The sequence below is a fragment of the Amia ocellicauda genome, chromosome 16 (genome assembly GCF_036373705.1).
Source record: "Amia ocellicauda isolate fAmiCal2 chromosome 16, fAmiCal2.hap1, whole genome shotgun sequence".
NCBI lineage: Eukaryota > Metazoa > Chordata > Actinopteri > Amiiformes > Amiidae > Amia > Amia ocellicauda.
The window spans coordinates 21,386,342-21,408,972 of NC_089865.1; the positions used below are offsets into that span (position 1 = coordinate 21,386,342).

At 38.2% G+C, this 22,631-nt stretch overlaps 1 protein-coding gene across 1 annotated transcript in view; it reads right to left on the reverse strand.

The window, feature by feature from the left end:
- stat4 (signal transducer and activator of transcription 4) overlaps positions 1-22,631 on the reverse strand; it is a 71,780-nt gene that overhangs the window by 40,443 nt on the left and 8,706 nt on the right. The window contains exons 4-16 of the mRNA XM_066688538.1: positions 16,644-16,742; positions 16,093-16,185; positions 15,566-15,644; positions 13,958-14,043; positions 6,694-6,845; positions 5,486-5,644; positions 5,239-5,331; positions 4,707-4,766; positions 4,160-4,180; positions 2,901-2,994; positions 1,839-1,883; positions 1,145-1,228; positions 600-698 (exon numbers count right to left, since the gene is read on the reverse strand). Coding sequence (XP_066544635.1) covers positions 600-698; positions 1,145-1,228; positions 1,839-1,883; positions 2,901-2,994; positions 4,160-4,180; positions 4,707-4,766; positions 5,239-5,331; positions 5,486-5,644; positions 6,694-6,845; positions 13,958-14,043; positions 15,566-15,644; positions 16,093-16,185; positions 16,644-16,742 — 1,164 coding nt within the window. The remainder of the gene's footprint in view (positions 1-599; positions 699-1,144; positions 1,229-1,838; positions 1,884-2,900; positions 2,995-4,159; positions 4,181-4,706; positions 4,767-5,238; positions 5,332-5,485; positions 5,645-6,693; positions 6,846-13,957; positions 14,044-15,565; positions 15,645-16,092; positions 16,186-16,643; positions 16,743-22,631) is intronic.

Sequence of the window (22,631 nt, forward strand, 5' to 3'; positions counted from 1 at the left end):
CAGAGCAAAAAGGCTAAGACCTATGAATCTTGGGGGAAATCATGGATATTATATTTTTTCTGTGTCATTTGGGTTAAGACTGGGCAGACAGTTGAGTAGACACTGAAGTACGTTTACAGATTGACTAACTTTCAGCCATAAAAACCTATTCAAATGAAACATAATTAGGAAACCTATATTAACAGATTCCAGGACGATAGAGGTTGAATGACTAATGAAGGTAATGCTTACTCACAAATCCTTCTAGTGTCTCGCTACATAGATGTTTCAAAAGGAAAGTCTGATTAGATCTTTAAGCAGAGACGAAAATGGCTTTTCATGCAAACTGACAAAGCGTTCTTCAAAAGCTGAAGACAAGAATGAAGTAAGATTAATAATGTATATTTTTAAAACAGAGTTTGTCTCCAGTAACCTTGCATTTCTGAATTTTAGGTAGGTGTGTGATTACAGTGCTACTGTCTTTTCTATATAGCCCCAGTCAACAAGTTTGGGGGAAGACCAGCTTAATAAGGTCCTGTAGTGATATATTTTGGTTATCAAACTAGCATCCAATGCAGCTGTTTCAATACAGGAAATACAAACAGTTTATCAAACCTTACCCTGGGGTCATCTGTCAGCAGATTGTACCAAATGACAGAGGCCCAGCCCCCTGGAAGCTGGCTTACATTCGATATAACGACGAGAGGTAGTGAGCAAATCTGAAAATAATAGATTTCGGACTGCAATCATTATACAATCATAATACAATAAATTAATATTTTTACAACTTAATTTTGTATTAATTGTATTATTGCACTTATGTAATGTTTAAATTGCTTATTGTGTAAACTGTATGCTGCCCTGGATAAGGGTATCTACCAACAAATAAATAATTATAATACAGTAAGTCCATGCTCTGAACACCTCTAAAACAATACATCACTCATAAATAATTACATATATGGCTACAATTGAGCTTAAAATGACCTTTTACAAATATCATATTACAACGAATCTAATCAAAATTATATGTATTTCTATGTTTCCTTTTGTAGTGGCCTGCCTTTGTAATGTAATTACATAAATCTCATGCAGCAAAATTAGTTTTATGGCTCAATAAAAGCATGTATCTGCCAGGCACTTCAGTTCATATTGGATTACCTACCTCCAGGTCTATATTTAATCCATGCATACAGAACTGTGCCTCAAAAGTGATGGAATGGAGTTCTTCTGTGACTGTGAGAGGTCCCTAGGAAGAAATGTAATTGACAGTGGAGTGCAATTAAAAAAAAAGTTATACACCTAGAATTGTATAAGGCCATTTAAAAAAATAGAGCTTATTGCACACATGAACATTATATATTTTTTTTATAAACTAAGGACAAACAATTCATTCTGTTCCGTATTGCATTTAGACAGAGGTTATATTAACCACACTTCCAATTAGGCTTTTGGCACATGTTCAACGTTACATAAGAGGCAACAGTGCCCTCTCCTGCCAGTAAACAGTCACTATAGAAGTGATCTTTGGACAACACTGATTTCCAAAGCCAAAAAAACTTACATTCAGTATAAACCTATAGGGCTAAAAGTGAATATTATTTTTGTTACATTCTTCATCACAAAGAGAATCTGTCTGTTAATGTTCCAGATAGTTATGATACATGGACTCGGACCCTGTCCTTGCTCTCTCTTACTCCTTGGGAGAAAATGGCTAGTATTCAAATGTTGATTCTGTTCCTGTGAGTATACTGTTGCTATGGCTCTACATTTATTACTTCGACTGGCAGTGGCTGAGGTGCAATGAGTGTCACTGTATCTCAGGTACCAGAAAAAGCCACAGAGCAAAGTTCTCTCACCTCGTTCCCCTTTGTTCCGTTGACGTATTTTCTCTCTTTAAGTTGCTGAAAAAAGTAATTACACAGGAAAATTACACTGGAACCTGCTTTAAAACCTGTGATTAAAACCAGATAATTATAAAGATCTCGTACATTTTCACTTTTGCCAAATGTTAACATCGCTACTGCATCAAAATGTTAGTTTTTCTTGCATGTGGATGTGCATATACTGATTGATTTCAGAACAAGAGGAGATGGGGGGGGGGGTTCATAACTGAGGCTAACAGTCTACAGCATGAGATATCAATATATAGTGTATTTTTGGAATTGTGATGGGGTTTTGTTCTAATTGTTTTTGGTTGTTTTTACAAAATAGGTAACCTCCACACCTCTTTATTTATCCATCCATTATCATCAACCAGTCAATCCAGTACAAAGTCACAGTGAGCTGGAGGCTAACCTAGCTGGCACAGAGCACAAGTCTGGGTATAGCAGCATTAACCACCACATCACCATGCTGCCATTCCTTTATTTACAGAAACCCTAATATAAATGTATAGAAAAAGTTGTGGTTAACTTCTCTTAATGCAGCAAAGTACATATGGCTAATAAGATGCTTAAAGCTATGAAACCAAGTTTATTCTAGATTCCACTTCCTATAAGAGGAATGGGTGTGCATTAGATTACACATAATAAGCAAGGTGATAATTCAGATTCTATACTAGATCAATAAAAATGTTCACAGTTTTCAGAGTTTATTAAATACTGGATATTTTTGTTTGTTCAAAACAGAGTCCAAAATATATGTCAAAATGTCTCTTTAATCTTCCACCTGCTAAACACTTGGGAAAGATTGTAATAGTGACCATTAATTAATGAAATAGTGACAGATAAATAATTAATTTTACTATTAAGGAGTATAGCTGAATAGATTGTGGCCCTCTGGGTTGTTTTCAAAACACTGATTTGAATTTATTTTTCTCTCTCACATGTCTGGCATTCAAAAGAAGTAGGAATGGAGACACAGTGGCACAAATGTACCCATAACCACATGAACCACATAAACAGAAGTAAAGTTGTTACCAAGTGTCTAAATTCCACAGAGAGACATCCATTGGAGGATTCTTCAACATCCATCACTTTCGTGTTGGTCCCAAATATGAAGAACTGACGATTCCTGATGGAGAAGGAAAGAAACATGCATACAAAGAAAAAAAAAAATTAAATCACAAGAGATTAAAAATAAGTTTGTAATTATAAATCACATATGAGAAACCAGCCAATCACAGAGCAGCATTTCCAAAAATTCCTATCCCTCTTATCTTGTGTATAAATGCCATCCCGTTAATGGAATTATCAGTATTTAAAAATACTTCAGTTACCAATGACATTTTAGGACACCTAAATGCAAGAAGTGCAAATTTCACAGGATGCACATTTGTTTTAAATAGTTGCATTAAGTTTAACGAGCATGAAAACACAGATCAGCTACTGTAGGTCAGTTACAGTGGATCATGGACCTAAACATTTTTAGACAGCGAAAAGGGTAGTTGATGGTTAAATTTAATGAAAATATATACATTTTTCACTGTATAGACATTTGTGTGTCTAATCCATATGTGTGTGACTTCTAATCAGTTAATAGGTCATGTGGAGGGTGTCTTATTGTATAATTCAAAGTTATTTCAGTTTGTGCAGCCAGAACTTGTTTAAACTGACATCACTATTAACTTAATGAAAATTCAAAGTTAAATAAAGTCATCAGAGCTTAAAAAATATGTTTATAACAATATTATGAACATGGCCAAAGTAAGTGCATAAGTGTCTTGACTTGCTAGACTAATTGCCTGATTGTCCCCAAGGTGACCTTTAAAATAAGTTCTGTCAATTTCTTGATGATAGTGTGTGTAGTGATTCTACTTTTGGTTTTAGTTTTATAAAACACAAAAAACAACCCAGCAGACAGCACTACCGCTAACTGAAAACAAACTGAGCGTGCTGACAAAAGGACATCACCTGAAACAACGGCGGAAACCCTAGAAGAAAACAACAAAGCCTGCACATTCTGGGCCCTGGGCTTCTCAGCATTATAAAACCACAGGTGTCACAAAGCAGAGAGCTGAGAGCAAACTCTTATCTGAATCATTTGTGTGGCAGTGAACTACTTTGAGTTAAAAAAAAAAAAAAGCTGCCCTAACTCTCAAGCATCAGTTAACACTTTCATCACAAGGGGGCACAGCCCTGACATTGGTACCATGACTAAAACCATGCTCTCCAAGTCTAGTCTATTTTAAAAGCGAATGCTATTCAAAACGGTTATTATTCACACCAAATATACTCACACTCGGCCTGCAGGAAGGTCCCTGGAAAAAAGAAAAAGAAAACATATTCAACTATGGAGCTGTTTATCTGGATTAATTTCTTACTTTATGAACACGACTAGAGCTGAACTGATTAGTAAACTTTGCTTTTTCACGTCATTGTTTATTTCACTGTAATTTAAGTCTGCAGTCTCTAAGATGCAGAAACAGCCCTTACACTTAGCCAGCAAACAAGTAGTTTGAAATAAATTAGAGAGTTAAAGTGGAATGAAATTGGCTATAATCATTCAGAAACTGGACACCTGGAAGTTGACAACTGAACTGCAATTAATTAAAATAAAAAATAAAAAACTTATTCTAAACATAGACATCATAAATGGATGTTCAGTAGTATAGGCTGCCAGTCAGGCATGATTAATTAGATGTCATTTAAAGGGTGTCATTTATTATTAGGAGTGGGTATACTATATATTATTATGGGCTTACATGCACCAAGTCAATGGTTCTATGAAGATGAAACAGAGTGGTATGTTATTGCATGTTAACATATGCTAATGATTGCACTTACTTGTCGAATGTTGTCTTCACCTTCACCTGATAATTCACTTCTGGTAGTTTAACCAACAACCTAGCAGCACAGCAAATAAAATATTGTTATCAAAACAGATGTGATCATTATGTAGCATTGAAGCTTTTCCCGTCTTTAAATGTGTAAAATGTATGCATGCTTTGTGTTTTGTACCACTTAATAGTGCAGTCCAAAATAAAATTAGCATAAAGGCTTTCACTTTATTTCACAATTATCTACAATACCAGAGGATTAACAGACTTCCAAAAAGTTAATTTTCATTATTCAAATGAACTAGCACCATGTGACTGATATCATTCTTGGATAAGGAACACTCCCTAAGTTAATCCCACAATGCAGCACAGACAGTGCAGTCATGTTATTGTTTAAAAGCATAGGTACTTTCCAAGAGCCTGAAAAAGTTTGTGTTTGTGGTATCACACCTATCTGTCCTATTCAAGGTGGTTGGGTTTGCCAATATAACCTGAGACTGTTGAGAGCAAAGGCACAATGGAAGAGTTTATTTAATTACCTGAGTTTAGTAGTGAACTGCACCTGGGTTTTAATAATGAGAGGCCGCTGAAGGTGAGTGGGCATACAGGGCTGCTTCTCGACCACAAAGGAGCTGTGGGTGAAAAACAACATACAAACACCTTCAATACCAACACCCTGGACCCACAGCAAGACTTTGCTTTTTGTGTGTGTAAAAGACCACAAAGGATTTTAGTTTGAACTTCTGGTATCTACCACTTTACACTAGCACACCCTAATGATTGTACCTTTTAATGAGATGGTAGATCAAGAAATTAACTCTTTCTTCCAGCTGGGGCTTCTGCAGTGGTATGGGGTCTCCTTCATACGTGACTTTCATGATGAGCTCTTCAAGTTTATCCAGCTGTCTTCTGATCTGAAACAAGCTTTGAGCTGTGAGGGTGAACCTGGTGGAGAAAAAATAAAAAATGATAAATAGATATCATTTACCAAACGTGCCCTCAGAGCAGTCTGAAAAGCAATAGAAGCTCAGTCACGCTCTCATATCTGATATTTTGTCTGCACTGCAGCTTTGCAAAGCTGGGAAGAAACAAATGTGTTTGATTGTGTATGTGGATAAATTATAGCAATTAAAAGCTCATTAAACCTGAGAAGGGAAGCACAATGGGATGTTCCCATGTGTTTTAGTTTACTGTCTCAATTCAAATACATATTGGTGGTAACAAAAATTAGACCACTGGCTATGAGTACATGTTGTGAGGTGCTACACTTCAGCATATCTTATCCTGTGTTTCAGAGGGTGTGAGATCATACAAAATCACCTTTATTGAGCCTCCTAGGTTAAACAGTTTTCTCAATTAGATTTTTTTTTACTGAATGTCTCACGTTCCTGTGTGATTAGAACAGGAAAATAAGTTGTCCTGACTTTGGTAGCTGCAAATTGATAAAAGTGATCACATTTATGATTAATTAATCTATGCTGGTGTATCCAATAGCCAGGAATGCATCCATTTGTATCAATCCTGTTGGGTTCAAGGTTCTTGAACTATATGTATGGATGTGACAGATTAAAAGGAAAAAACAAATTACTCCTGTGACCATGCTGTGGTCTGGATGCGAGTATCTTAGGTGCTTGAGAAAATTGGAAAGTGTGCTTTAAAATAAAACAGTCAGCAAACATAATAAAACCACACACACATTGTTTGGTACCTTTTAAGAGTGCTAAACCTCACAAGCTACTTGTGAGAAAGTGGAGCAGAAAAAGAGATTTCTGAACAGTGTCTTTGAAAGCTTGGCAACCCAGGCAGGTACCAGTTAGGTAGCTGCTGGGAGAGACCCTCTGAAATTGAATCTATTGGAACTGTGAAAGTCTGAAAAGATGGTGGTTTTTTTGGCTGCAAATGTGTTTTAGAGAGAATCCGGCTGTGAGAATGGACGCTTGGTGTGGCTTTGGAAAGTTGAGTTCAATTGGAGTTCAAACAGGTCAGACATGTACCAGTTCTGTAGCTGGTCCAGGCCTGTGAGCAGAGGCCCCCCGATACAGGAGATCTGTTGCCGCCGCTTCCAGTCCATCAGCTCGGCGTTGAGCTGCGTGTTCATCAGCGAATCAATCTCCTTGATCAGATCAGTCATCTTGGAAAGTGTCTCCTGGGGCAAGAAACACAACACAGAGTGGTCACTTACAGCTGGGCTTTCATAAGAAGAAGGGTCACAACAGTGGTCCATCAGGCATTCAGAAATTAAATGGGTTTCCTTTGAACAACATATTATGAATTGGGTTTCATGTTAGATAGATAGAACAGTAACCCTTGGCAGAAATGGTTTTTCCCTACTGCAGCTCATCTCAATGTAGCCCATTACAGCTAGTTCCACAGTAGAGGCCTTCACGGGTCCAAAAATGTGTGCCCGAACTCGAAGAGACCCGGAAATGTGCTACCCGGACCCGACCCGGACCCGACTATTATTTGAAAGTTTGGACCCGGACCGTGCAGACTCAAGAAATGCCGAAAATGTGCTACCAGGACCCGACTCAGACCCGACTATTATTTGAAATCGGGACACACAGACCCGATTGAACCCGATCGTCACAGATCCCACAGCTAATCGCTATTAACAAGTTAATTTACAAAGTTGTGAAAATAAAACTTTGTGTCTTACCTAATGTAACGCTAGTAGCTTCTCTCCTGTACCTGACCGTGATGCATACATAAGAACATAAGAACATAAGAAAGTTTACAAACGAGAGGGGGCCATTCGACCCATCGTGCTCGTTTGGTGTTTATTAATATCTAAGTAATCCAAGGATCCTATCCAGACTATTTTTAAATGTTCCCAAACTTTCAGCTTCAACCACATCGCTGGGTAGTTTATTCCAGATTGTGACTACTCTCTGTGTAAAGAAGTGTCTCCTGTTTTCCGTTTTGAATGCCATGAAGCCCAATTTCCATTTGTGTCCCCGGGTGCGTGTGTCCCTGCTGATGTGGAAAAGCTCCTCTGGTTTGATGTGGTCGATGCCTTTCATGATTTTGAAGACTTGGATCAAGTCCCCACGTAGTCTCCTCTGTTCCAGGGTGAAAAGGTTCAGTTCCCTCAGTCTCTCCGAGTAGGACTTTCCCTTCAGACCTGGAATAAGTCTGGTTGCTCTCCTCTGAACTGCCTCTAAAGCAGCAATATCCTTCTTGAAGTGTGGTGCCCAGAACTGTACACAGTATTCCAGATGAGGTCTAACTAGCGCATTGTACAGTCTTAACATTACTTCCCTTGTTTTAAATTTTACACTTTTGACAATATACCCTAGCATTCGGTTTGCCTTTTTTATTGCTTCCCCACACTGTTTGGATGGAGAAAGTGAGGAGTCCACATAGACTCCTAGGTCTTTCTCATGCGTTACTTCATCTAGATCTGTACCTCCCATAGTGTAATTATAGTGGATATTTTTGTTACCTGCATGTATTACCTTGCACTTGTCCACATTGAATTTCATTTGCCAGGTGTCAGCCCACAACTGAATATTATCTAAGTCCCTCTGAATAGCCTGTGCTGCCAAGATTGTATCTGCTGAGCCACCTATTTTAGTATCATCTGCAAATTTGACAAGTTTGCTAACTATCCCAGAGTCCAGATCATTAATATAGATTAGAAAAAGCAAAAGGCCCTAGTACTGATCCCTGTGGAACTCCACTAACAACCTCACTCCAGTTAGAAGTGACTCCTCTAATCGACACCCTCTGTTTCCTATACATCAACCAGTTCATAATCCATCTACTTAGATTAGCCTGAATGCCTACAGCTTCCAATCTGAGGATCAGTCTTTGGTGTAGAACCTTATCAAAAGCTTTTTGGAAATCTAAGTATATCATATCATATGCTTTCACGTGATCTACAGCTGCAGTTGCATGTTCAAAAAATTCTAATAAATTAGTAAGACATGATCTGCCTCGTCTAAACCCATGTTGACTATCTCCAAGAATATGGTATTCATTGAGATGCTCCTCTATTTTCTGTCTAATCATTTTTTCCAACATTTTACAGGTGATGCAGGTGAGACTGATTGGTCTGTAATTTCCTGGCTCAGTTTTGTCCCCTTTCTTGTGGATTGGTATGACATTTGCTGTCTTCCAGTCATGTGGCACATCCCCTGTTCTAAGTGTCATTTGGAATAATCGAGTTAGCGGCCTATAAATAATTTCCCTCATTTCGTTAAGTACTGTTGGAAATATCCCATCTGGCCCAGGTGATTTGTTTGTTTTTAATTCTGCTAATCCATTTAGTACCTCCTCCTCATTTATCCTGATCTCTCTTAGGGTTTGACTGGACTGATTGTCAACCTGTGGCATGTAATCTGTTTTTTCTTTTGTAAAAACCTCTGTGAAATACTCATTTAGAATATTTGCCACATCTTGTTCGTTTTCCAAGATACCTCAATTTTTGCCCTTTATCTGTTTCACCTCCTCCTTTATTGACCGTTTGCTGTTGTAATATTGAAAAAAGCTCTTTGTATTGGTTTTAGCTCCAAGAGCTATGTTTCTTTCTACTTCCCTCTTTGCTTTCCTGATCCCTTTCTTAAGATCTCTTCGCAGCTCAACATATTCTACGTATTTTGTTTCGTCACCATCCCTTTTGTATGCACTATACAACATTTTCTTCCTCTTTATATTTTTTTGCATACCTCTATTAAACCATTTTGGCCAGTGTTTTTTGTTCCTCAATTTGCTAAGTTTTGGTACAAATTGCTCCTGAGCCTCAAGTAGTATATTCTTAAAAATATACCCATCCATTTTCAACTAACTCTGTATCCAGTGTGCTCCAGTCTACAGTGAGGGAAAAAAGTATTTGATCCCCTGCTGATTTTATAAGTTTGCCCACTGACAAAGAAATGATCAGTCTTAATTTTAATGGTAGGTGTATTTTAACATTGAGAGACAGAATAACAACAAAAAAATCCAGAAAAACGCATTGCAAAAAAGTTATAAATTGATTTGCATGTTAACGAGAGAAATAAGTATTTGATCCCCTATCAATCAGCAAAATTTCTGGCTCCCAGGTGTCTTTTATACAGGTAACGAGCTGAGATTAGGAGCACTCTCTTAAAGGGAGTGCTCCTAATCTCAGCTCGTTACCTGTATAAAAGACACCTGTCCACAGAAGCAATCAATCAATCAGATTCCAAACTCTCCACCATGGCCAAGACCAAAGAGCTGTCCAAGGATGTCAGGGACAAGATTGTAGACCTACACAAGGCTGGAATGGGCTACAAGACCATCGCCAAGCAGCTTGGTGAGAAGGTGACAACAGTTGGTGCGATTATTGGCAAATGGAAGAAACACAAAATAACTGTCTGTCTCCCTCGGTCTGGGGCTCCATGCAAGATCTCACCTCGTGGAGTTTCAATGATCATGAGAACGGTGAGGAATCAGCCCAGAACTACACGGGAGGATCTTGTTAATTATCTCAAGGCAGCTGGGACCATAGTCACCAAGAAAACAATTGGTAACACACTACGCCGTGAAGGACTGAAATCCTGCAGCGCCCGCAAGGTCCCCCTGCTCAAGAAAGCACATGTACAGGCCCGTCTGAAGTTTGCCAATGAACATCTGAATGATTCAGAAGAGAACTGGGTGAAAGTGTTGTGGTCAGATGAGACCAAAATCAAGCTCTTTGGCATCAACTCAACTCGCCGTGTTTGGAGGAGGAGGTATGCTGCCTATGACCCCAAGAACACCATCCCCACCGTCAAACATGGAGGTGGAAACATTATGCTTTGGGGGTGTTTTTCTGCTAAGAGGACAGGACAACTGCACCGCATCAAAGGGACGATGGACAGGGCCATGTACTGTCAAATCTTGGGTGAGAACCTCCTTCCCTCAGCCAGGGCATTGAAAATGGGTCGTGGATGGGTATTCCAGCATGACAATGACCCAAAACACACAGCCAAGGCAACAAAGGAGTGGCTCAAGAAGAAGCACATTAAGGTCCTGGAGTGGCCTAGCCAGTCTCCAGACATTAATCCCATAGAAAATCTGTGGTGGAAGCTGAAGGTTCGAGTTTCCAAACATCAGCCTCGAAACCTTAATGACTTGGAGAGGATCTGCAAAGAGCAGTGGGACAAAATCCCTTCTGAGATGTGTGCAATCCTGGTGGCCAACTACAAGAAATGTCTGACCTCTGTAATTGCCAACAAGGGTTTTGCCACCAAGTACTAAGGGGTCAATTACTTATTTCACTCATTAACATGCAAATCAATTTATAACTTTTTTGAAATTAGTTTTTCTGGATTTTTTTGTTGTCATTCTGTCTCTCACTGTTAAAATACACCTACCATTAAAATTATAGACTGAGCATTTCTTTGTCAGTGGGCAAATGTACAAAATCAGCAGGGGATCAAATACTTTTTTCCCTCACTGTACCTCTTCTAAGTGCCGTCTCATACCTTCAAGGTTTGCTTTTCTAAAATTGTAGACCATTGTTTTAGACTTGGACTTTGTTTTTTGAAAGAATGCCTCAAAGCTAACCATATTGTGATCACAATTTGCCATTGGTTCTCTAACTACTGTCCCCCTGACTCTATCTTGGTAATTTGAAAAGATCGAGTCAATACATGTGCTCTCTCTGGTTGGTTCCCTGACAAATTGAGTTAGAAAGCAGTCATTTACCATCTCAACCATTTCCATTTCTGCTTCTGTAGTCCCCACTGAGCTTTCCCAGTATAAGTTTGGGGAATTGAAATCCCCCATTATAACAGCCACATCCTTGCTACATGCAGTCCTGATTACACTGTACAATGCAGCATCTTTCTGAATATCTGAGTTTGGTGGCCTGTAACACACTCCTACCGCTAATCCTCCAGATCTCTTGTTCAAAAGTTTCACCCACAAAGATTCTGTTCCGTTACTGGGATCTAATACAAGTTCTTCTGCCTCAATGTCATTTTTCACATATAATGCTACCCCACCCCCTCTTCCATTTTGCCTGTCTCTCCTAAACTGTGTGTATCCTTCCAACTTGTATTCATCCCCATCATTTTCTGTAAGCCATGTTTCTGTCACTCCTACAACATCATAGTCACACGCCAGCACTGTGGCTTCCAAGTCTAACATCTTGTTCCTTATACTCCTGGAATTGAGGTACAAACATTTCAGGACTTTCCTACTGGCAGTTTCCCTTGGTTTTCTTTCCTTAGTTGAACATCTCCCATTGTCAGAGCTCCCTGCCCCCCTGGTTCCTAGTTTAAATGATTCTCAATTTCACTGCACATACGCTCTCCCAATGCATTAGCCCCCCTTCTGTTTAGATGTAGACCGTCCGGTTTGTACAGGTCCCATCTATCCCAGAAGAAAGACCAATGTTCCATAAACCTAAACCCCTCTTCCCTACACCAAGCTTTCAACCATGTGTTAAACTTTCTAATCTCTGCCTGTCTCCCTTAAACCTACAATCTTGCACATTATAAGGTGTAAATCAAAATGCATATGTAGAGCTTTACAGTGCTGTGTTTCTTTGCTGGTTTGTAAGTTAGTTTGCTTTAATACTCAAAGGAACCTCCTGTAAAAAGAAGGTGTCATGTTAAGAAATCTGAGGTACACACAGTGCCCTCTTCTGGTTATAAGGAAATCAAACAGGCAGAAGCTGCTCTTGCTAGCAATGATAAAGAAAAAGTTTGTTGTACCTCATAGTTATCATCATAATATTGCATATCACTGCAGGGCTGATAAGTTATCCTTCAATTTAGCGGTTGACCAAAATAAAGCAGCTTGGCTAAAATTGAGAGCTCAGACAAATTGAAAAAAGCAGCATACCCTCTTGACTTTAAAAAAACTGGAAGTGTGACCAAGTTAATCAATTTTCATTATCCTTTGGAGCAAACTTAATTTAAAAAAAAAATGTATCACAGGTAGTGGCACTTTGACTAATCAAGTTGCTCTGTAAACAGGAGTTGCTCCTGTCCCTTATTTTATAGGTTTTATATTTTACATTTTTTGTGCTATCTTTCTGTAGCCAATTTCTTAGCACTAATAAGATGATGGTGAGTGTGTGTCTACATTCTAATTGTATTGCCTTGATCTGTCTGATCATCTGCGATTTTCCAGCTCCCCCAGTAAAAGCCTCTATTTGCAATCTGGGTTATGCGCTATGGTCCTGAGCTTTGGTAGTTTGATTCTGGCCAATGTCATGCATTTGCCAGTGAATCCTCTGAATTCCCAGAGGTGCAATTGACAATAAATGCAGGGTTTCCATAGCTGGAAAGTGCAATATCACGTGTTGTCTCAAAGCTTTGACTAACATTCCGGTAGAAAACTACAAACTTGATAGTGGTTACTTTTAAAAGTAGAAAAAATAAGCATCTCACACAAAATGAAGCTGCCACTGAAAAGATTTGGAGTTTCCTTTTAAAATTTAATCCCAGCCTGATTTTGCCTCGTCAATTGGTGGTTAAACCATGCCTGTACTTTTCCTGTTTCATAGTTTGGATTGTGGTATCTCTTTTGACTGTGATTTCACTTTGCTTTCCTGCACTTTACTGAGGTATTACCGTAATGTGTTACAGCACATTTCTACGAAGGTAGCGCCTTAATTCTGCAGTTGGTGTCGTCAGTGTGAACAGAGTCTGCGAATCAGACTGCGTGGGAACTCATGCATGGCGTCCTGTGTGAGCGCGGGGGTCGCAGAGTATGAGAGGCAAAACAAGCAACTGACAATCTCACATTAAACTTCAAATGGAAAAAGAAAAGATAGTTTAACATGAGCACATCTCTATTACATAACCTGCTGGAATATGTCACATAATGGTGAAGAAATACAAACAATGCCGTACAAGGTGTGGTGCTGGTGTGAAACCACCCTTCCACCTTTGACAGGAGTCTGTAGCACTTGTGTGGTTTCTCAGCTTCCTACAAGGTAATTCTAATTAGCCAAGAGAACCCTCACCAGAACAGCTCAGTGAAAAGGTGTGAAAATGCATGAGAAATAATTGATGGCACATTCATTCACCCCAAGATACACAGAAGACTAGAAAAGGAGTCCAACGATCAGGACTCACTTTGGCAGGAGCTATAGTAAAGGCTGGGGCTACTGAACAACCGAATCTTCCCTCAATTTCTGTGGGAAGCTGCTGTATACTCCAGTATGAGTATGTTTGCATATTTGTTATGGACAGTTTGGTAAAGTGGAGAAACCAACATAACCAAATTGCTTCAGATTCAAAACCGTGTTATTTGAGGGAATATTAAGGCAGATATGTCTTTATTGTGGATGGTATTTACCTTCCTTTTGAAGTCCAGTCTGTTCAGCATTTCCTGCAGTGTGTTCACCTCTTGCCTTACAAATTGATTATTTCGTTCTGCTGGGTCTGAGGATACAAAATTAAGAAATCCATCTCTTTACATCTGTTTGTGTTAATCGTTTCAAATAAAAGGGTTGGGAATAACAACAGTGTACACACCACAGCCTGATATTGCTTTCCTTACAATTTCAGCCCCATCAGGAAGGACATTTTACAGCTCCTCACCCCACACTGTGTTTCACGTATTTCACTGCTTCACTACCTGCACTGGCTCAGGGTCCCCTGAACTTCAGCAGACATGCTACCAGTTTACAGTCTTGAGACTAGCACTGTAAACTGGTTTACATAAGAACATAAGAAAGTTTACAAACGAGAGGAGGCCATTCAACCCATTGTGCTCGTCTGGTGTCCATTAATAACTAAGTGATCTAAGGATCCTATCCAGTCTGTTTGTAATGTTCCCAAATTTTCAGCTTCAACCACATTGCTGGGGAGTTTGTTCCAGATTGTGACAACTCTCTGTTCCACTCTTCTATCTCATCATTCTGCTTATTTTCCTTCTCCCCCCATCCAGAGCTTCACTATATCTGCACATATTCTGATGCCTCCTCAAAACTCACCTTGTCACTCTTTTTATTTCTTAGTAGATGCCCTTAAATTGGCAACAAGAAATAATACAGTAATAATACAGTAGAAATACATTGTATTTTTTTAGTCGTCCAAAATGAAGTAAAATGGAGCACGATAAAACACACCATGCCGGATTCGAATTAGGGACATTTCAAGTAAAAGCACAACTGTTAATAGTCACAGCAGTGCTACGTGCAGTAGAGTCGGAGCAGGCAAACTTCAGAATAGTATAGACTCATTTACATTTAAAGCAAATTAAAGTGCAAGATTATATAAATATATAACATGTAGCCATAGTAGGCAGAATCAAGGTGAGGAATCAAGTAAGCAGGAGTTAAGAAGTGCATTAAAGGTCGACTGCCATATTGTACAATAAGGGATGGTTGCAGTATTGTGTGTGTAGCCTGAGAATGTGTGTATGGAGCAGGTGCCTTTTGAAATTACCATACATTACTCTGCTTTGTTACAAAAAACCTGTTTTCACCAGCATGTTTGTACAACTCAGGAATATCACACATGCATATTTTCTCCTACTTCTTGGTTTTAACCACATGCTCACTATTCATGCATACTGTATTACAATACTTTATATAATTTCCTGTACCTTATTGAATTACGATGTATTGTAGATTGTATTTTGTGCTTAAACTGCCATACACTCTGTGGCATTGTATATTTATAATGCATATTTGCTACTGAACGTGAATCAACATTTATAAAGGCAGCAGATGAAGTATTAATTACTATTATTAAATGTATTTAAATTTCATAAAAGGACAGTGGCTTAGCCGTGATAACAATACACCAAAGCAGAGAAAATGTAGCATTGGAATGCTAGCCTGATCATTCAACCTGTGCAATGGCTTACACTAAAATATACTCTGTTTTTAAGTTCTTACACTCTTGAGTACCAAGCATTATATCCTCAGCCCCAGTCATTTGTTAGAGGGACACCCACCTCTGGATTGCAGTGTTTTGAATCTGAAGTCAAAGTCATCTTGCATGTCTTCCAAATACTTCACTCCTTGCTCGATCGTCTGTTGTAAGGCAGAACAACAATGAATGTCAGTATTATTTATTATTATTATTATTTATTGATTGACAGACGCCCTTACAGGCTTACAGGTTACACAAGCATTACAAATGTGCAGCAATACAATTCAAAATTCAAATTAAGCGAGTAAAGCTTGATACAGTAATTTGACAAGTATGTTGTGTTTATAGTGACATACATACTCCTGTTTCTTTATTATACTTTCTACTCCCTCGTTTGGTCAGAAGGAGAAGTGATTTCAATCTAATCCAAATATTGATCTAGTTATTTTACACCCTAGGAACCTCTCATTATTTCCTCATGAAATAAACTCCAATCTAAAAGTTAATGTATCTAAATGTCTTGGTCCAGCCCTTAAGGGTTAATACTGGTTTAGAAAACTCTTCACTTGCAAATCAGGAAACAATCCCTGGTTACCATTTTCTCCTTACCTGCACACTGCTTCTGATCACGGCTACTCTATTATCCAGGTTCCTCTGTCTTTCAAACACCACAGAGTTCTGCATGGACTTCTCCAGCGGCCCCTGGATCAGGATGACATCATATCATGCTGCTGATTGCAGTAATAGTATTTTTTTATTTGATTTACCATACACCATACAATTGTGTCATATATTCCGGTTCACCCCAAGCAACGTTAACAACTCTCGACAAGGTGAAGGGAAGTATAATGTAAATGCTTTCTTTCACTAGAATTGTACATTACCAACTGTGTCTGAATACAAGTTGCCTCTGAGTTGCTAGGTTTTGTTCTTTGCAATCTTGCAATTCGTTTCCCCTTTTCTCTCCCCTAATGCAGGAAAACTAGAAAGCTGGTTCACTGCAGCTCCTCACTTGGAAGACACACAGTTGAGAAAAAGAGATACAAGGCAGTCCTCTACTGTAAGGGAGCCATGGCCCGACACAAACTGCCACGTTAGCCTGTGCTTAAGGCAGGCTGGTGATAAACCTTGAATTTCCATTTAGGTGGCATTGCAGCTACCTGCTCCTGCATGCTGGCTGTTGCAATGATCCTCCGCTCTTCTCTCAGGCAGTTCGCAATCACACCAGCCATGTGCAGGGGATTGGTTTTATACTTCACCTGAAAAACAACAACATCGAAAAATGAGCTTCATCCAGATAAGTCTTAGTACAATGGCTGCCTTCTCAAAACTGTCAGCCTTGACAGAAATACATAGTTGAAACACATCTCAGAGCACAAAGGGGAGCAGACACAGAGTAGCCTCCTGCAGGTGCCTGGTCGTCTTTATGCTGTAACATGAGATCAGAGAACAGGGAACAAAAGGGTTAATTTATAACTTCGTTTTTTAATGCAGCAGAGTGGATAGCAAATCTTAGGAGGACATCAAATGTTAACTTTCAAACAAAAATGGTGTGTCCCTAGTTTTGGATTTATAACCAGATTTTTTTATTGTCTGCAGTGAGCATGCTTGTGCTTTGTAGTATCTCAATTAAATTAGCTACGATATATGTAAACACAATTCTGTGGGTCTGTCATGTCAAAGTTACATAATAAGTGGTTTAAACCACAACCTACATTGGGATGACTTAATAAAAGACTACATAGCCAAATGACCATAGCTGTTGATTAATAAATAAATAAAACAACTAAGGAAGTGAACTTGCAGTTTCTGTTAAACCTTAGAACCCAGGTTATTTTATTATGATCATTTTAAAGGAAAGTAAGTGATATCACCTAGATCACGATGACAGTAACCTACAGCCAGGTTGGCTTTGTGTGTTATCAGCAAGATGCAGTGTTTCCTTCAAGCGCATATCATCTTAATACATCAGAACAAACCACAAACCAAGCAGATGAAAAATAAAATGAACTTCTTGATGACAGTAAATTAAAAGCATTCATAGGATTAAACAGCATTATACACTGCCACGTGTTGCTTCAGCTATTAATTAAACTAATATTCTGGTAGTTTTGTTTGCATTTTTCTCAGCACTATCTTTTTCTCAATTTCCCAACATCTTGAGAAACATCTTTCTCCAAACTTATAGTCAATGTCACTGTTTTCTCTTTAAAGTGTTAAAGCAAACTTTTCCATGTTCTCTTTTAGATGATACTTTCAAGAGTCGTTCCTGAATCCCACATCACAAATCATTCCCTTCATATATTTGAAGGTAGGAATAGATGGGGAACAAAAACAAGCAAAGCAGCCCTGTAGAGAATATAAAATTTATAAATTGAAAATAAAGAGACTGCCAAAATGGTTTCCGGACTGTACAGAGAAGTGAAGCCAATTGAATTACTGAGATGAGTCATTATGTCAATTAATTTCTCAAAAACAATCAGTGTTTTTCTAAGACGGGCACCTCACAATACAGCTATTGGAAGTCAGTCTTCAGCATAACCATGCACAATAATTCTACCCTGCATGTGATATCAAAGTATCTCCCCACCCCCAGGGCAAAATAATTAATGAAACATTACATATTCATTTAAGATGGATAAAAAAATGAAAAAGTTAATGTAATCTGGTGTAGCAGTTTATCTTGAGATAATTACAATACAACTTGAACATATTATGCTGATTCACTTTGACCTTGCATTTTCTTCCCATTTAAACACTGTTTCTTGATAATTTGAGCTTTTATAATTGTTTGATGTAACGCGATGAAGCTTTAATCACTTTTAGTTAAGATGAGAATAGGGATATGTGTTTAAACACTACACATACTCTTCTTGTACATATAAAATAAGTCTAGTATACATTGTTAATTCAGTGTTACTTATATATCAATTATATTTTTCTAGAGATTGTTGAAAACTGATTCAGCTTAAAGAAAACAAAATGGATTCCAGTTGATTAAACCAAATTTAGACATTTGGCCATTTAAACCTTGGACTGCTACTCCATAGAAATGAATGGCTTGGCAGTCCAAAGTTAATTTATATATTATGAGAAGTGGACCATCCTCTCTCCACCACTAGTGGACTGCATCAGAGGTCACGTGGTATATAGAAAATAGTTTTGGGAAGGACACTGTGCACACCATTGCATATTGTGATATTTTGAACAGAAGAGAACAGAAATGAAAATGTTAATTTGCTCAAGAGAGTACTTATCCATCAAGGTAAATAAATATAAATTTGATCCTACCTAAATTCTGCTTACACATTTAAATGAAAAATAGGGAAAATCCTCCAACTTTCCATAAGGTAAAGACTGATGCACAGTGTAGGCATGCTAATGCACAAGGATGGCATGTCAAAGTCACGGGAAACCACTAATAAAACTATGGTAACACCAAAATAAACCCCTGCAAAAATCCACTGGCACATTTTCCAGGGTAAATTTGCATATGGGCCGTCAGAAAAAGAATGCATAATCAGTCTGTTCTTACGTAAAGGATAAAAGAGAAAAGCATATAAGTGAATGGGAACTTATCTTGCATAGACCAGTATGACACAAACAGGGAGTTTCACCCACGCAGATTGGGAGATATTTCAGTTTTTCAAACAACCTTCTTACATTAGCAAGAGGTGGAGATTGTCGGTACAGTGTTATTCACAATCTGTCCCACACAGAACGTACGTCAAAACCATTTATTGGAGCTGATTGACACCAGAACTCCTAGAGTCAATAGTAACCTCCTTCCCGCAATTACTCAAGACACATCTTTACAGACTGTACTTGTAATTTAGTTGTTTATTCTCCTGTAAAATTGCACGTATACAACATTTTGTCATACTTCTTGCTTTGCATTACTAGCACTTGTATTGTTTATTTTCATTACCCCTATGCCCTCTTTCCATTCGCTCTTAACAATGACTTCACATCTGCACTTAACAGATTTTAAAATCTAGGATGTAGGACTTTGAACTGTACTGTATTATTGCACTTTGTATTGCTCTTCTATTTTGTAAGTCACTCTGGATAGTGGCATCTACTAAGAAATAAATATAAAATAACAATAGTAAGGCAATATTCCATTTTCTTTTGGGTGTTGGGTTTGAACAGTACAATCCATGCTATAAAAAACATACCCTCTATCTCCAAAAATAATATATGCAAAAGAGTTACAGGTTGAAAACATCTCGTCACTTCATTTCCTGATCAACATTCATCAAGTGACAATTTGGAGTCAAGTACTACTACTCGATGTAGTGACCTTTCCAAATCGCATTAAACTTAATTAAGTAAAATTCATGTTTGTCTATGGAGTAGTACAATCTGGCTACCATTTCCTTATGTAAAAGTACAACTGATATTATGGCAGAAATAAAATGGCAGAAAGGTGTGTGGAAAGAATAAAAACATTTAAAAAAGTGGTGAAAGAAGAGATTGAACCAACCCTCTCTGAGGCGCTTGTTCTGCTTAATTTTTTTTTGCCAATTTGGTCCCACCCCTGTGTAGTGGATGACAGGCCTTTACCGCAGAAACCAGGGGGCATCACAAACAACCACACAGTACACATGACAGGAGAGCGAGCCTCCCAGCACCGGAAGAGTCGACAGGAACAGAAAAACCCTCACTCATGACAGGCCTCCATTTGCGGCGTTTACTTAGTTAGAAACAAAGTTGTGCACACTATTAAGATTAACCCAAGTGACCTACATTTGTTTTATGGTGTTTGCATTTTCATGTTTTGCATTTTCATCTTAATTTATGTTCTGGCTAACTATCCATGCAATACCCATTAACCATTAATCCAGTCATACCTAAATCAGTTTTATCCAGGGATGTGAACAGAGATGGAAGAAAAGCACTGAACATTTATAAATCATCCTGTTGTCCCTTAGCCCCACATCATCCCCAAGGGGGTTTCAAGGGACATTACTATATATTTTCATTGCAATCAGAAGCATTCCTCCCAGGTATTTGTTGGATAATGTGAGAACACTCATCCATGCCTGACTTATTTACTTACTTACTAGCAAGCCACAAGCATTTAAAACACCCATGTTGTATAAAGGAGTATTTATACACTATCTGAAATCAATATCAGGTATTTTGCCAGTTTCCAATTTTCCTCCTCTTTACATTCAGCAGGAAATGCATTCTTGAACAAGGATAATGTAATAAGGAAATTAAATATTTAATGAAAATATTGAACAGCATGTGTATACAGTTTCAAAATCCTAAAACGTGAAAATGTAATTTACTAATCTAGTCCATTCTAGATTAATTCTTACAATTACTCTTTGCAGTATTATTTAAAAAGTATACTATGATCTAATACTGTCGTTAAAATGTCACAATTACAGTCATAATAATTCTATGAATGGTATTACATATTTACCGTGATGTCAGTATGCAGCAAAAACCCTAAAAAAGATCTAGTTCATTTTAGGATTGAGTATGCACAAACAGAAATATCAAACTTTTAAAATGAACATATTAATTGGTCACAGATTCTGTCACATACTGGCACAGGTGGTTTTAACCATGCCATGATCGTGACTAAGCAGCTCCTCTATATACATTCGCAAATATCATGTGGAACCTTTTGGTCAACCGAGTTCCACTGGACCTCACAGAGTAAAGTATAGTTTGCTCTCCTAATATTCCGTCTAGTGCAAGATTTCCTGCTGCTTGGGTTTTCGGTGTCACTTGGCCCATCAAATGCGTGAACTTCGAAATAAGAGTCACCGGTAGCGTTACCCATCCCATCCATCCTGGATTAAACTAATCTGAAGCATGCCATGCCTATGTAATTGTCTGGGGAAACACTGTATTGGTGCATTTTTGTTCATTGGTGATTTGATGTACGCTTGTGTTTTGCACCAAGGGTCACATACATGACCAGACCTTTTTCTGCAGGGTCCACCTTCCTAATGTAATCACCCAAACAGGTCTATGTTGGTGTGCTTTTTTTTGTTCACCATCACTGCAATACACTGCAGTTGTGATCTTATCAATTGTCCTGGCAAGATATTTAAAAAACCTTTGCGACATTGTTGAGTGGGAAGTTCACATGGTTTTCGATTGCTGTTTACCCTCGCCTATGACACTTAGTAGTCACAAGCTAATTACAGAAATGGATGAATGTTGGAACATCTACCTCAACTCCCCCAATTATATATTTTTTTTAATTTTACACTGATCCTGCCGATGTCCCTTTTGGTCAGCAAAAACACAGAAATTACCATTTCCGTAGAAAATTCTCATCCCCAGTTAAATCTCTCTCCAAGAAAAATTGTGTTCGCCATTAACTGTTTTGGTACAGAACAGAATATAAAGCCCAGATCCCCAACCACTGCTACATTAAAGAGCCAATAGTAGAATTCTGAAAGTTTCTGTAATTTTGCTAACGTTTCTTAATTACGGATCTATATATATTTTCTATCCTCATTTTAAACATCTCAACGTATTTTCATAACAGAATGGTAAAGTCTTTTCTACGTCTTTGCTTATGTACTATGTTTTTGGCATGGGGAGTTGCAGGGATGGTATACCTCTGTGCCCTTTTGAACTCTTCCAGTAAAAACGTTCCAATATATATATTGCACTACCATGCATTGGTGTTTCTGTTCCTTGTAACATCATTACTGCTGTACAACCAGTTCAAGAATAGTAATATACCCATTTCCTTGTCTTTTGTAGTCCTTTTGTTTTATTGTTAATGTTCTGTTTTAGGCGGAAAACTGCAGGGGAGACGACGTCGTTAACACAGGTTGAGTTAGACTTCAAACCTTTAACTGCAGAAAAGTAAAACACAGAAAGTAAAAAATTGTCCTTGAATTAGCTGTCGTTACATGTGAGGGAATATCAAGCAATGTTTTTCAGTGTCATATATTCATAAACATTTTCCATTTTTAATTAAGCTTTGTATCTATTATTATTTTTTTAATTATTTTTATTTCTTGGCTGACGACTTTATCCAGGGCAACTTACATTTGTACCCAATTATACAAGCTGGGTATTTTACTGGAGCAATCTAAGTGAAGGACCTTGCTCAGGGGCACAACAGCATTGGCCAACCCAGGATTTGAACCAACAACCTTCCTAAACAC